Source organism: Vidua macroura, chromosome 14, assembly GCF_024509145.1.
Source record: "Vidua macroura isolate BioBank_ID:100142 chromosome 14, ASM2450914v1, whole genome shotgun sequence".
NCBI lineage: Eukaryota > Metazoa > Chordata > Aves > Passeriformes > Viduidae > Vidua > Vidua macroura.
In genome coordinates, this window is record NC_071584.1 from 8,771,684 (window position 1) to 8,786,934 (window position 15,251).

Genomic DNA, 15,251 nt, shown 5'->3' on the forward strand with positions numbered 1-15,251 from the left:
CTTAGAAGTCTGAGGAAAAAACATTCAGATTGTGTCACAACCATAATATATCTGAGTGTGCTACACCATCTCTTTATTAAGGTAACATTCCAAGGTACCTCCAAGCATATTATGATAAATTACCTGTATTAAGTGATTGCTCAAAAGCTGCTTTCATCTTCTAGCAGTTAGAATTAGGTATGAGTTTCAGATTTATTAGACATCCACAAGTCAGAGGCTGTTGTAAAAGATGGTTTTCCAAGGTAAGTTTCAAGGCCACTACACTGATAGAAGTCTAGGTTTCTGAGAAATACCTTTTAAGGTCCTGGAAAAGTCTGAATTGTTTACTTTTCTCACTGAGGTGTTTCCTCTGAGCTGCTTTGTTTCTCTTACTTGTTAAAACTTTGAAAGATTATGTATTTTAGGTTATATAATTTTCAAGTGAAATTGTCAGCTGCTTTTTAGCAAAATACCATCTTTCCTTCAGCCTGTTTGCTGAATACCATTTGGGTAGTGTTTGCACTAGCTGCAGTAGTGTTGGTTTATGACTTATATTTGATTAAGATCTCCAGGCCCTGAGAGCAAGCAGGCTCTGTGAACCACATGAAAGCCAGTCGTGGTCCAAAAGAGGGAGGGTGGGAAAGAGATGACATAATGAGGAAATACCAGAGCTGTCATCTCTTAGTGAAAGCTCTGCTCACTGCTGAGTGCTCTGCCTGCTTCTCTGGGAGATGCTCCTCTGTCACTGTAGCACATGAGACTCAGTCACTGTGTGAGAGCAGCTCCCTCCATCAGCAGCTGAAGGAGGTGATGGTCCTGGTAACTGCCGTAACTTTCCTGCCACCTGCTTTTCTTGAAGTACTTAAAAAAGTGTTTGAACTTCTTAATTCTGACATGTAAGTTTTGTCTTGATACATCATCCCTTTCCTCTTGTCTCTGGCCTGAATTTATTTTTATGACCAACATTTGGGAGTATTTCACATCTACTTGGATAAATTAGCAGCAGAGATTACAATATTTTGTTGTAGAATTGCATTTGTCAGTCTAATTATGAAAGCACAAACTCATACAAGCAAGTAAATAGACAGTTTCTCCAGCCAGAGTATACTAAGTTTGCTTTCCTCTGTGCTTGCATTGTCTGGTGTCACACCCTCTTAACCAATTTGGTAACATTTAGATGCATTCAGTGACGGAAAAAAAAGGCAATGACCCCTGTGACACCCAGCAGGTCTTCACTTATCTTCAGCGAAAAAATTTCTTAATCAGTGCATTTATTAAAATAATGGGCATCCCTGCCTACTGATAAAAGGTGATTTTGTTGAATACCTTTTAATGTGTTATCTTGATTTTCAAGTAAATATAAGAGAAAATTAAATATTTAACATTAATAAGTTATCTGATGATTAGTTCAAGGCAACTTTGTGCTGTTTTATTAGCTGCAAAAACATCTTTAGAAAACTAAACCATGTTTATTGTTTTTGAGGAGATCACCAAAAAGGAGAAAAAGTCCAATAGGTGAATTTAAGGGAAGATGAATAATAGTAATTTGAATATAATCAGAATGGATCCTTGATACCTCTTTTCAACCAACTTGGTGTTATGGGAGATAAATCTCACAGGAGCAGAAGGGCAGGTTTTGGTTGGAGGCAATATTTTAGGTTTTCTCATTTCCGTTTGATTAGTGAGCTTGATTTTCAAACAGACCGAGAGAAGTTTTATTGCACTTCATACCCTTTTCTATTGGAAATGAGCATATATGACCTGTAATTTTTTTTAAATATGAAAATTGCTGAATACTAACTTGATGTAACTATTTATTTGTTTTTGTGTTATTGTACTTTGTCTTCAAATATCTGTGTCTCAACCTTTGCCAGTGTGATATGGTTTGAGCATATTCTTCATTGCTCTCGGACATACAGAGTTTAGCATTATTCTTATATTCTATAAAGATTGCTTAGAATGATACAACTTCAGTTCTGTCTAAGCTTTGTAGAAGCCTGAGATGGTGGTTTTGATTGTGTTTATTTCCATCAAGGGCCCTGTTTATTTTGTATTGCAATAGACCTTGTGCACTTACGGACACACAGCCTCTTTCCATAGGGTTCAAAGCTCAGGGATCTGAGAAGTGAACATTGTGGGTAATTCTGTGTTAAATGTGGACATTTCTTGTTGCTAAATTGTGCTTCAACAAGGTCATTCTAATTCTTAAGTGAAATAAAATGTTCTTTGGTTTGAGTTTGGAGGCGTTACATCATTATTGGCTTCTTGTCCCAAGAAAATTAGAGAGACTTAAGTTCTGTCTTACTTGAGTTCATTGACTGAGAAGACCTTTTTCAGATTTGCCCTTTCTTTGAGTTGGAGAAATGTGTATTTGTATGTGGCATGTGGAAGAGAAGCTCTTCCATTCTGTCATACAGAGGTGTGGGATCTGTGGGTATGGGCTTACAGATGACCCTGCTAGTCTGGGATACATTAGATAATATGATGCTTTTGAATTTTTTCAGTTGATACATATTTTCCCTTTTCTATGTAGTCATTTCATCCTCTTCTTGACACTGATTGGAGAAGTTCTGGCTGCCTGATGTCATTGGGTATCTCCTTGGGCATCTCTGGAAGGTGGGGAGGACACAACAATGAATATGTTCTCTGCAGAGGCAGTGTTTGAACTAACATACCCCATCATTCATACATGCAGAGCATGAGTAAAAGTTCCAGTCCTTTCAAGTCAAGCTGTGAGAGGCAAGGAAAATAATGCATTTTAGTCACCAAACTTTGCAAGTCCATTAGAATATGTTTAGCTGTTTTTATGCTTTCTTGGAAATCATGTTTTAACCCTTTGAAGACAGGGCTTAGTTTAATTTTGGTTATATGTGGGTTTCTTTCATTTTTCTGTGCTTGGTAATTTTTCTTCAAGCTCTGTCCTGTAAATTTGGCCACAGTGCTCATGTTAGTACCATAGAGATCCCGGTAATTTTTCAAATTCATTCTTTTCTTCATGTGTGTGGACTGTCATCCAGAGTAAAAGGCTAGCACCATCCATCACCTAGAAATTCAATTCAGCTACTTTGATGGGATCATCTGATAAAGGCAATCTCAAAACTTCTGTGGAAGAGTCAGGGAAATTCTGTTGGCTGGTTAGCAGCTCACTTAAAGACATGAAAGGAAAGGTAGGAATAAGTAAAGCTGTTTGTTCAGTATATAAAGAAATGGCTGTAAAGTATATAAATAGCTTACAATTGCTGCTTTTATTTGATGCTATTGCTGAAGGATTTGATGTGTTGAACAGTTGAGCAATCAGATGTTAGCTGAGCTTCAGTGTCAATAAACACAGACTATTGTATAGTGAAAACAACAAATAAGATCCTCAGTGTCACTGGGAAAATTGCTGACAATAAGCTGGAAAACATAATTACTGAAATGCTTTATCCTGCATGTAACAGGATAATGTGTAACTTACTGCACAGAACTTACTGTCTGGCACATGGAGTGCTCATGTCCTTATCCCTGCCTTCAGTCACACTGCCTGGTATGTTCCCTTCCAAGCAAGTTGATATTGGGATATTTTTGAAAGTCCACACATTTGATTTACTACCTTTTTGTGGCAGGACAGAGCTATCATACAGCTCTGGAACTGCTTGGCATTGCTGGCCCTGAGTTCTCTCTTCAAATGAAAGAGTGAAGTAGGAAATGTCAGGAGAAGGAATTGCCTTGTGGGTTAGACAGCTGGGTGTTACCTTAACAAAGCAGATTTCATCCCTGCAATTAACAAAAAGTTTCTTGTGAGATGAGGCAGGTTTTGGCCAGTACTTGGCAGTTTCTGTCTAGTTGAGTGTCAAGTAAAGATTTCCAGAGTCTAGTTTACTGCAGATAATTTTCATCTACAGATAGAAGTCTCAGTATTCAATCAGTATAGAATAAAATAGAAACTCACTGCTAATCCTGGATGCTGAAAGAAACTGTAGTTACCCAAGAAAAAGAAATTGGTATCCTATAGTGAGCATCAGAATGTGCAGAGAATGGGAGAAGCTAGTACTGTGCAACTTATCTTCATTTTGGGGAGTTTCTAACACATTTCGAAGGGTAAGCACTCCATTTCTCTCATGTCTCAGATGTCTAAATCTAAGTGGGCTGTAGGTTTTAACAAGCAATGGCATCAGCTTGTAGTATGTACTGTTTCCTGAGTCTGGAAATCTATCAGTTGTTCCACTTCCCACCTGGTAGCATCCATAATTTCTGTCCTTGCTTTTCCAGGAGGCCAGGACTTTTTGCTTGATTTCTCAGGAGCACACCTCTGCAAGAAGTGTGGAAATATTGACTATTATTGAAAATTGCTGTCTTCATCATTTGAGATTGCCTTTTGCTACATGTGTCCTGTTAACTAGGCTGTCAGAGTTCAAGTTCTTCACAGAGAGGAACAAAAAAGCTCAAATGAAAGATATTGTTGTCTTTCCAATGCACAGAGTAGGTTTTTGGAAAACTGACAATTTAAGTTGAGCAATGAATTTAAAATAACCATTTTCTTCTGCAGCTTTTCTTCCCTGTTGCTAAAATAGATAAAGTGTGCTCACTGAACAAGACAAAATGCATTCACTGTTGAGCAATTTTCATGTGAATGGCTGTCCTTGAGCTAGTAGAGTAACACATGGTACATATCTGTCCAATTAAGACTTGGTGGTACTCTTAAGTGAGTATTATAATTTCTCTTATATCTATCCTTGTGTTGACAAATTTTGCTATGCAAAAGCACTTCAGGATCCTGAAGGATTCCTTGGAAATGAAAACCTGAAAGTCAATACTGAAAGTGAACTGTAGTAATTCTGTGAAGAGGAAGGCTTGAATTTCTGAGGAAATGAAGGTGTCTTATGTCTAGATGGTTTTTATTGGGATGTAGTACGTATATGGTATAGCATAACTATAATTTCTCTAGTGGGCATAGTTTAAAAAAAACACTTGATTTTTCCTCAAATCCTTCCCTAGCAGGAATAATTCATCATAACTGTGGAGTGGCATGTGCTCAGCATTATACTGTACCAGGTTCTGCTTTTGATATATGTGGATAATTCAGTTTAAAAAATGGTTTCATATCAATGGTTCTTTTAGTAATAAAGACTGTTTCTAGCAGTGTTGTAAATATTTTTCTGCTCAATGTAGGCAGTAGGTACCCTACCGTTAAGGTGCAGGAAAAGTACCTGCTTTTGAATGAAATAGGCAGCAAAGGAAGCTAAAGGAGGAAAACAACCACCACCCATTTTAACTGGTTACTTTGCAGAAACCTACAATCAGTTCTTCCTTAGTGAAGAACTCAATTGGCTCACTCAATTTTGGCAGCATTTTACTGCTTTTCACTGGTTGGGAATGGGGTTTCAGATATTGCAGGTTATTATTAGCAGTGTGAGAATCATGTCATGGCTGCCAGGGGAAAGAGACTGCATGTTCCAGACAGGACAAACTCTTTGGGGTGATGGGGCAACTGGCAATATCCTGGATAGGGAAGGGAAGGGAAGGGAAGGGAAGGGAAGGGAAGGGAAGGGAAGGGAAGGGAAGGGAAGGGAAGGGAAGGGAAGGGAAGGGAAGGGAAGGGAAGGGAAGGGAAGGGAAGGGAAGGGAAGGGAAGGGAAGGGAAGGGAAGGGAAGGGAAGGGAAGGGAAGGGAGAAGAAGCAAGTAACAGTGAAGAATTGCAGAAGTTGAAGGTAGCTACAGTGATTGAATAGGTTGTATGAGGAGGGAATCAGGTCCGCTGTTGAATTGTGGCTTGGTGGAGAGAAGTTGAACTAAAAACTTAGAGAAATGTTGAAATAGGAAGAAATGGGAAAAAATGTGAGCTTCCCTAAATAAAATCTACCTGGTGAGTTGAATATTCTTTTTACTTTCTGTTTACAAAAAAAACCCAGTTAGCTCCTTAACATAACTCAGTGAAAGAGAGGTAATGGAATAAAACTAGGGATTTGAATATGATGGTACAAAATTTGGTTAGAGCTTAAAGCCGAACAGAAAGATGCCAGAATCGTGGACAACAGGGAGAAGTCTATAAAGCTTCTATTTAATGCTGAGGGTATTGCTCAGGACAGGTAAAAGGACTTGGGGCATAGGGTTTGGGTAAGTGGTGGGAAAAATTAAGTTATGAGGTAGGGGAGTGACGTGTAGTCTGACTTTCTGAGTCAATATTACAGTAGCAATTAAAAAAAAAAATATCCACAAAACAAAACAAAAAGAAAAAGGAGGAGGGGAACAAAACAAAAAAGCCCCAACACTGAAAAGTCTTGCAAGTAGATTCTTCTGCAGCTTTTACTGGGCCAGCTTTTTGGTTAATGCCTGGAGTGAGGTCAGGCTTCCCAAGGATCCAGGCCCTTTTCCCCACTACTTAGTGCTGCTGTCAAAGTCCCTATTCTTGTCCCTGTTTGGGTCTGTTGTTAGCTATATTAGATGCAAGTGCCAATTTTGTTTTGGGGTGATCAGCTTCTAACTATTCATAGTAAATTTTATGTGACTAGAGAAATCTATTCCTTGTAAATAATACATAGCAGATTTTTTTTTATGAAGTTCACTCTTCCAAAACCATTAAAAGGTATGTAGTACATTCACCTTTCTGTTTCTACTTCATTTTTACTGGACTGTTGTGTTAAATGACAGAAATGAAATGTACTGTTTTTCAGCACATTGAGATAATAGTTTAAATAGCATATGAAAAACATCCTGAAGAGCAATGGCCCAGGAATTTTTCCAGCCCAGCCAAACTGTAGATGTGCTGCTGGGTAGAGTTTCATCTGTGTAGGCTCCTCTCATGCAGCAGAAGTAGTTCTGTGCTTTTAGCTGGGTTATGGACAGAAATGATGGCTGTAGAAGCTGAGTGTTGCCTGGCAGCATCACTGTGGGGACACTGGTGTGACAAAGGAAAGGATGCATACTCTGCTGAAAATCTGTGGACTAGAGCAGCAAAAATAAGTTGAATGCAGCTGGGTGATAGGTCCAGAGTCATCCTTTGAGCTTCCATTCCTAATTTGAGAGGCAGAATTGAGAGTAGAAAACAGTACAGCTGCTGTCAGCTTCCCAACAAATTCATCTCAGGCAAACCAATTACATGATTTCTTAACAAGACAGTAATAGAAGCTTGCCTTGGAGATGCTACTTGTGCTGTGCAAGTACACAGTTCTAGGGTTAAGGTGGTAACAAGATCTTGTAATAAACGATCTTCTTCAAACTTCTTGTTCCTTACAGAATCTGTCACTCTTCCACTTCTTTCATTCTAAACAGTGGCAAAGTGAAGGAGAGCCTTGTTCACAGCAAGCCATTACAGGTGTTATTGTGAAGGTTGTTGGACCCATTTCCTTCTGAAGGTTTTATTTGAGAGAGGAATGTCATGATGGAATAGAACAGGGTGAAGTGACAAAAATGGAGATGGTTATCTGTAAGAATTTGTACAGGATGGTTTGAGGATGCACTGACAGCAACAGGTCTGCATGGGAATAAGTCTTTAGAAAGTGTAGAAATGAACTGACTTTTTAATGTTTTTCATGACAGAATTGAATTTGTGATGTTTCATCTTTTTGTTCTTCCTCCTCCATCTAAGATGGAAGGAGGCTTCCAGAAAGCTGCATAATTCCATGGTTCTCTTAATGGTTTTGTTAAAAAAAAAAAGACCCCAAAACACATAACTTGAGGTTGAGGCTTTGTTTTGGGCATTTCCCCCCCTTTTCACTCTATATTTTCCTTCTTTCACATTTGAATTTGCTGCTTTTTTTTCCAATAAAGGGCAGTTACAGTAACAGAACTGAAGACATCTGGAGGAAAACATGGCTCCTCATGCCAGGCTGCTTTTCAGGTCTTTTTGTAGGAACTTCAGTGATACTTCAGCTGCCTATACCACCTTTTCCTTGCCCTGTGATAATGTAATTTGAACATGAACCTTTATTACAAAAAAATCAGCTATTGTCAGCTGCTTGAAAATTGAGCTGCTTGAGATTTTTCTAGACTGAATTTGGTGTGTTACTTCATGAAATTAAAGTGTGTATTGGAAGTTTAATATGTAAAACCTATTTCTGGATTTTATTGTTTAATATTGTGTGCATCTACCTGATGCTGTGTTAATGGCAGTCAAAAAGAATCTTTTCCTGGGAAAGGCATCGTATCAGAGAAGCCTTTGTGTTTACACTACCAGATGAAATGGCATGATGATATTTATGTGGAACTCTCTTGCAGTGTTTACATGCACTGTAACATGCCCTTACTAAGAGATTGCCAATATTTTGAATGTGACCCCTTTTTTTCCCTGCTATAAGACCCTACTCTGCCTTTCTTACAGCTTAGCTGGGCTCTAATGGTTTGCATTGAGTCCCCAAGTTTGTGTGTCTGACTGAATTGTTTTGTAAAACTTAATCCAAGAAGGCTCAGTTGCTTATGAGAATGTGACTAAGAAAGATGTTTTCCCATATGAAAATATTGGGAAACTTATGGGACTTCTGTGGGGGCAAGGGGCTGTTTTTCTATAAATGTTCCATCTCTAAGGAAAACATGAGGTTTTAGTAAGATTATATTTCAGAAACTGTCCTGCTCATATCCTGAAGGAAATTCCTCCAATGTGGAGGTCTCAGGCTGAAATAATGAATTTTCAAGAACTGAGAATAAATCAAAGGACTGAGAGATGGATTTTATAGGGAGTCTATGAGAGAGCTGTGGCTAGTTGGGAATAGGAGCTAGGAGTGAATAATCCTCTGGGTGCTGGAGGTGTTTTTGTTTCTATTCAACCCATGGAACAAAGTCTCGGAAAGTAGGTGGAGGGGACACGGCTGCAGGCAGAGAAGGAGTTGTCCCCTGAGAGAAATAAAGTTTCTCCCTGCCTTTGCCACAGGATTCCTCTGTTGTAAGGGAGCTCACCTGGAACAGAATGGTCCCTCTGTGTGTCCTTCTTATTTCCTGGGTGTCCTGCTTGATACCCATGTGCCCCAGCTGCAGAATTCCCAAGTTCTCTGTTAAATCAGTTTGAGATCCAAAGTACACAAAATTAGGAGGTGCTGGCTTCAGATCCTTGTTTGTAAAAGTAGAGTGTTAATACTCCCATACCTCATTAGGGTGCTGCAGAAATACATTTGTTTCTTGACATGAGATGAAAGTACAGAAAAGGAAACTTTAGCATTTTAAATTCAGAACGATAAATAAAAGATGGGGTCAGACATTGCAAAGAAAACTAAATATTGAATAACTTCCCATTAATTAAGTTGCATCAGCCTGTGCACCGAGTAAATGAGGAATACAAGGGGGAAGCTAGTATTTTAATATTTATTTGACCAATGATTTTATACAGATGTACAGGAAGGCTGAATTGAGGTTGGAGAAGTAATCTTCATTCTGACACCTCCTAATTCTTTGAGAGCATAATGTTGCAATATTAATGTTGAAGAGTTTTGTGTGTGACTTGAATGTACACAGGCTTTTTAAATGTCATTATTGTTATTTAGCTAATTTATTGAAAGGCAGCTCTGCTCTTCAGGATGGACCTGTGGGGAGAACAGCACTTGCGTCAAAGTTGGAGCAGGTGCCTGTTGAATTAGGCTCTGGGCATGCAGAGGGACTGAGAGGTGCAGCCACACTTCTCTTCCTCAAAGCACTTTACAGAGCCAAGTCCTGCAGCTTTTGTGTGGTGTATCCTGGAAGGATTTGTAGTAGGTTCCCTGAAAGCCATTTGTGTGGAGCTGCTTTTTGAGAGTGTTTGAGCTCTGCAGTGGAACCCAGCAGCTGATGCCATGTGAAATCTGGCTGAGAGAAATTGGCCTGGTTTACTGAGTCATGGTTAGGCTGTGCAGAAATCAGGTGTACAGATCTCCCATGACCCAGGGAGCCATTGTGTGACTGATGATTCCAATGGTAAATCATTCTGTTAGGGACCTAAATGTTTCAGGGAAATGTGTTCCTAAAGAGATCTAAAGTAGAGAAGGGATCTGTGAGAAAGGGATCTTTTATTGAGGGGGAAAAATAAATACAGGGGTTGCCAATTCCAGAAATCTCAAACTTTACTAAAATTTGAAGCTTCCACAGTGTGTATTACAGCATCTTGGACAATCTCCATCAGCAGGCTCAGTTTTGCCATGTTTCTAGATGTTCTACTTTCTGTAGTCTACCTCAGAAAAATGAGATTGGCTTTCTGGAGGGTGTGCTTTGTGTTTGATTATTGAGGGAGATCTGTAGATTTGTGGCCTCAATTGCTGAGGAGGATGGAGGGTAAAACTAAAAGAGAGGGAATTCATTGCATAGTGAGGGCAGGGCTCCAGGGTCATTGGGAGCTGGTGGTGTGCAGCAGTTGTGCTGAAGACTCCAAAAGTTAGGCTTTTAAAATTGCTGTAGATGACATGCTGGATGAATTGATGACTCCCAGGGTACTGGGAGCAGCACTTTCTCAATACACTGAAGTTCTGTTCATGGGCTAAGCCACAAACAAGAAAAAACTATGTGGCCATAAAAATTGTAGACCTAAAAAGACCTTTCGTACTATCTCATTGTTTTAAGTTAGAACAAGAATTAAAAATGAAATTGTATTTTTTTGTGTTAGGTTTTGAAAATATCAGTATCAAATGCATGGATCTTGTATGTATGTTCTTTAAAAAATGAGAATTCACAAAAATGTCAGTTGTGACTCAGTTGCGTATTGATAGCAAGTAAAACCCTTTCTGGTTTTTGCTATTTCCTTCACATGGCACCACGTGCAGATGGCAGGCTCAGGAACGCATCCCAGCCTTAACAATCACTGCTGAACAGTAGGAACTGATAGTGGGTGAATGCATTCCAGAAGCCCAGGGTATAAATTACTCATTTAGCAATCCAAAGGTCTCCCAGTGCTGCATTTCCCCATGATTTTTGCGTCAGTGCAATTAAATTCTTTTCCCATCTTGCTCTTTCCAAAAGCTATAAACAATTAGAGTTTGTGCAGGATAAAATAAATTAAAAGCAACTTACAGTAAAACTTTTTTGGCCTTGTTGTGGAATTTGGAAGAGGGGGAGGGTTCTCTCTTCTTGTCTGAAATAATAAATCCAGCTGCAAAATCCAGAATGGCTTGAATCTTTCTTTGGCCACAATATATTTGAATGTTTCAGATGAATATGAAAGGGCTCTGGTGCATCTCTGATGTTTGTTGGGTATGTCAGAAGCAGAAACCTGTACAATTCACTTCTGTGAAAGATTTATTGGAGCAAGACTCTGGGAGGTCCCGGCACCATTCACTTAGCTGCTGCACTTTTCTCACTGGAAGGGGTCAGACTCCTGGAAAGATGCCTGGGTAGAAGAGTAACAAGATGCTCCATATGGAGCCAGCTTTTTAAACTCTACTCTATGTATAAAGTAAATCCTGTCCCAACAGGCCAGAGAAATCATTCCCAGGAAAGGCATTTTAAGTTCAGTTGATAGTGGTATTGATAAGGGATTCAGGTACATTTATTGGAGTATATTTGGTATCCCATCAAAACCATTTGCAAACACTTTTTAATAGTTCTCTGCCAGTTGTGTTGTTAGAAAGGGACAGTTTCCTGCAATGTTTCATTTCAAATGAATAAGGAAACACTTCCCCTAAATATTGACATACTGAAATTCAGAAGTGTTGAATTCCTTGTTATTGAAAGCAGCAGCAGATGCATTGCTGGAAAAGATAACTCACTATGAGAGTCAAAGTAAGCCTTTTGTTTCTTTTCCTGGCAGGTTCCAATCCACCAAAATCTTAAAGAACTGCTGGCCATCCGGACAGAGCTTCAGAAGAAGGTTGAGGATTTGCAGCGGGAAGCTGCCACGCGTTCCATTTCCTCCTCCTCTGACAGAGGCTCGTCTCCTTCCCATTCCGCCACACCAGTGCACACCTCTGTGTGATGTGGAACGAAAGCCACGTGAAAAAATCAGTGTCAGGTAACAGAGAGGAAGGTGAAATGCTTTTGCCATCTCAAAAGGACTGTGAGTGACTTGTGATTGCTCTGATCTACATGCCTTACTCTGTGTCTGATACTATCACTATGAGGCCAAAAAGAGCTTCAATAGATGTGATGTATTTTCTTGTTGGCAGTTCCCACATGTGTTTTGACATTCTAGCTAAGCCATCAATCGTGAAGTTAAACTTTGTTTTGAGCAACTAACAATTTAACCATTCTAAAAAGGAATCCATCTGCCAAGCAGACAGAAGAATGCCTCACACATTGTCTAGAGTACTATGCCTGGTTGAGAGAATCAGATGAAATGCCACATGATGCTTACACAGAACACAAAATGTTTTTTCTGAATGGGAGCTCCTTATTTCACTCAGTAATATATATATATATATATATTTCTATTTTTTTTTTTTTGGCTAGAGCAATTTATTTTTTTTAGGTAATGCACTTGGAAATTGATTTTAAAATAAATGTTTTCCAGTGTAATCAGTTTTACATTTTGAACTAAATATGCCATTAAAAGTGGATGAAGTTGAGCTGGGTTTATCAAGTACACCACACTGACTTGTATGATGTAATATATTTGGTAAAGCATGTAGTTTAGGTTTTTTAATGCCTTTTGTACAAGTTGAAGTAAAGTCTTTTGACTGTTTAGCTTATTGTTCAGTTTCAGCCTCCTGAGCAAGGGGTAAACTTGCTCATGTCAAGGTCTTGTACAAAGTAAAAGTTTGTTTTCTAGCAAATGGTAATATTTGGGGTTGGAATGACACCCAGCTGTGTAAATTGTATAGTCTGTATAGCTCCACATTGTGAAGTGTGTTTTGTTTCTAAGTGTACACACAAAATGCAAAGCTGTGTGCGTTTATACCCATGTGTATGTGATGTTAAACATACGCATCCTCCCGTGGGTTTAAGCTGTACATTCAGAAAATGGATCCTGCCTGTCCAAACCCTTCTGAGGACCTTAACTTGCAATGACTTTGTTTGACAAAGTTTCTTGAATAATATGATGTTGTTTTTCTTGAAATAAAGTCTCTTGGCTTTTTGTTTTTTAAATTCCTAGCATTTTTTCTGTAATAATTTAACTGTGTTGTCATGTTAAATATACATTCCCAACTTTCTTGCATCTCCCCCCAGAAATACTCATATTGGAGAGATTTGATTACTGTAACATTCCTCCTTTTATAAAATTACTCACTGGCCTTCTTGGAAGGCCTAGAAATGGTGCATGCTGCAAATTTTCCCTGGATTGTTTTCCTGCTGTGTTTCATGAAAATCTGATTCTTCTCCTTAGGAAACTTAAATATTGCAGCTCTGCTTTTTGACTCATGCTTGTATTGCTCTGGGTTCTGCTGGTGGGAATTAAGCCCCATTTTTAAGAGCCAATTGTTTCTATATGGTGATTGTGGGTTTTACTGACTGTGAGTATTCATTTGCTACTGCACATTTGTTCCCAGTGCACGACGGCGCTTTTCTGTGTCTCGTTCTCTGCATTAACTCTACCCAGCACATGGTTAATGAGTCAAGTGAGCTGCTGAGCACCTTCCTGACTTCAGCTGGAGAGGCTGAAGTGCTGTATCCAGTCTTACATGTTTACTGTGCAGTGCAGGGTATTTCAACATGTCCTTTTTACTGTAGTGAATGCTTTTTATAATAAATATTCACCTGTACAAACACAGTTTGGGAAGGTTTGCAATGTTGCATCTCTTAATCAACCTCAAGCTTTTTATAAATAGATGAAAGATGTTTTCTTGTAAAAATGGTTCTGCTGAACAGTGTGCCAGCAGTGCATTTTACATTGCCAAAATATGTTGAGCTGCTGTTGAATTAAACTCTTCCATACTTCAGATTTCCTTGACATTTCAACTGTATATTAAAGTAAAGCACATTATCTCCAAAATGCAGTGCTAAAGAAAATCTTTTGAAGTTTTTCTCTATATTTGTGCTAATAATCACAACATTTTCTCTGTAATTATTGCAAAAGCGATGACTGGATTAGCTTGGGCATTCTGAGATTTTTAAAGCTTGGATTTTTAAAGCTAAACTCTGAGAATTTGGTTTTGCATAGAAGAATATCAGTTATTTCAGCTGACTGGCTGCATATCCACCAGTTTCAACACAGCTCAGTGAGTCTCTGATGTGCTGGGAGAGCTCTGGGGGAGAGTCCTGCTGTCCCATGTGTCAGCACAATGGATGCATTGGTACACACTTAGCATAGAAATATTCAGAGGTATTCTGTAGCTCATATGGGTTAGTTAGAGCATAGCTTCACACTGAAGGGATGATGGGTTTTTTTACTCAGTCTGCTTCCTGATAATCAGATTTTTTTCCTATTGATTTAACAACTAATTCTGTCCTTTTTTTTTTTTCCAATAACACAGTATTGAACTAGGCAAGGGACTAATCCTGTTCCCTGTCTGCACCTTGGACAGAGCTATTAACTTCTGGTTCAAACACTAGATCTTCTGCTTTGGCTTTTGGTTTTGACTGATATAAAGAGAATGTGCAAAGACAGCAAGCAGTTACATTTGGCTTGCAGGATTTTCCTATTGTCAACGGCATATGAGAGGGGGTACAACCTGAATCCAATGTCCCAGAAGGGGATGAAGCCTTGGTAACCAGTTGACACATTTTTGCTTGTAAAGTGAGTTAAGTGAATCATCAGCATCAGAGACTATGCCATTTAAAGTCCTGTTTCAGAGCTGAATTTACACTCCTTTCCCCTTTGTAGATAAGTAATTGTTTTGTTGTTTCATTAAAATGGAAGGCTTTAAAAGCCAGTAAATACTCCTAACTGCCTGGTTCTGTTCCCTGCAGAGGCAGCCTTCTCAAGGAGTTAGAGCTTTAAACAAGAAGTGTTTCATTGCTTTCATTTTCCAGGAGAAGCTGTACTAATTCATGGGCTCTATGTAGTAACACCAAGAACAGCTGGTTCTCTGGAACCTGAAAACAAGGAATCAAGAGCTCTCATTCATGTGCACTAAGCCTCACAACAGAGGACACAGTAAAATGGGCAATTCAGACTATTCCCCAGGTGAAACATTTATGGTAAAAAGCAAAAAGGAATGTCCATTTGCTCAGACTGTATCTGCTGAACTAAGAGGGTATTGATAGCTTTTAACTGCCAGATCTTGGGCAGCTGGGAGGAAAGAGTTAAGAAACATGAGTCAGAAATAGTTTGAAATATAAACCACCTTTTTTGACTTTGAGACTGAGCGTCACATCATTATACAAAGGCTAGTTTGCACTGCACGGGAGATTTATCCTACTGGGTGTGAAAATGTAAAGAAAACTGCAGGAAACCTAGGGCACTGCCTGAAGTTTAGCTGCTGCTGACCTGAGGAGAGAATGAGAATGTGTGTGCATGCAAATA

The 15,251-nt window shown here is 39.1% G+C and overlaps 1 protein-coding gene across 3 annotated transcripts in view; it reads left to right on the top strand.

The window, feature by feature from the left end:
• Nucleotides 1-13,556, top strand: part of MTMR1 (myotubularin related protein 1) — a 38,920-nt gene extending 25,364 nt beyond the window's left edge. For all 3 annotated transcript variants that reach the window (XM_053989992.1, XM_053989991.1, XM_053989993.1), the window contains one exon: nucleotides 11,661-13,556. In XM_053989992.1, coding sequence (XP_053845967.1) covers nucleotides 11,661-11,825 — 165 coding nt within the window. In that variant the 3' untranslated portion in view covers nucleotides 11,826-13,556. The remainder of the gene's footprint in view (nucleotides 1-11,660) is intronic.
• Nucleotides 13,557-15,251: the final 1,695 nt, after the last annotated feature.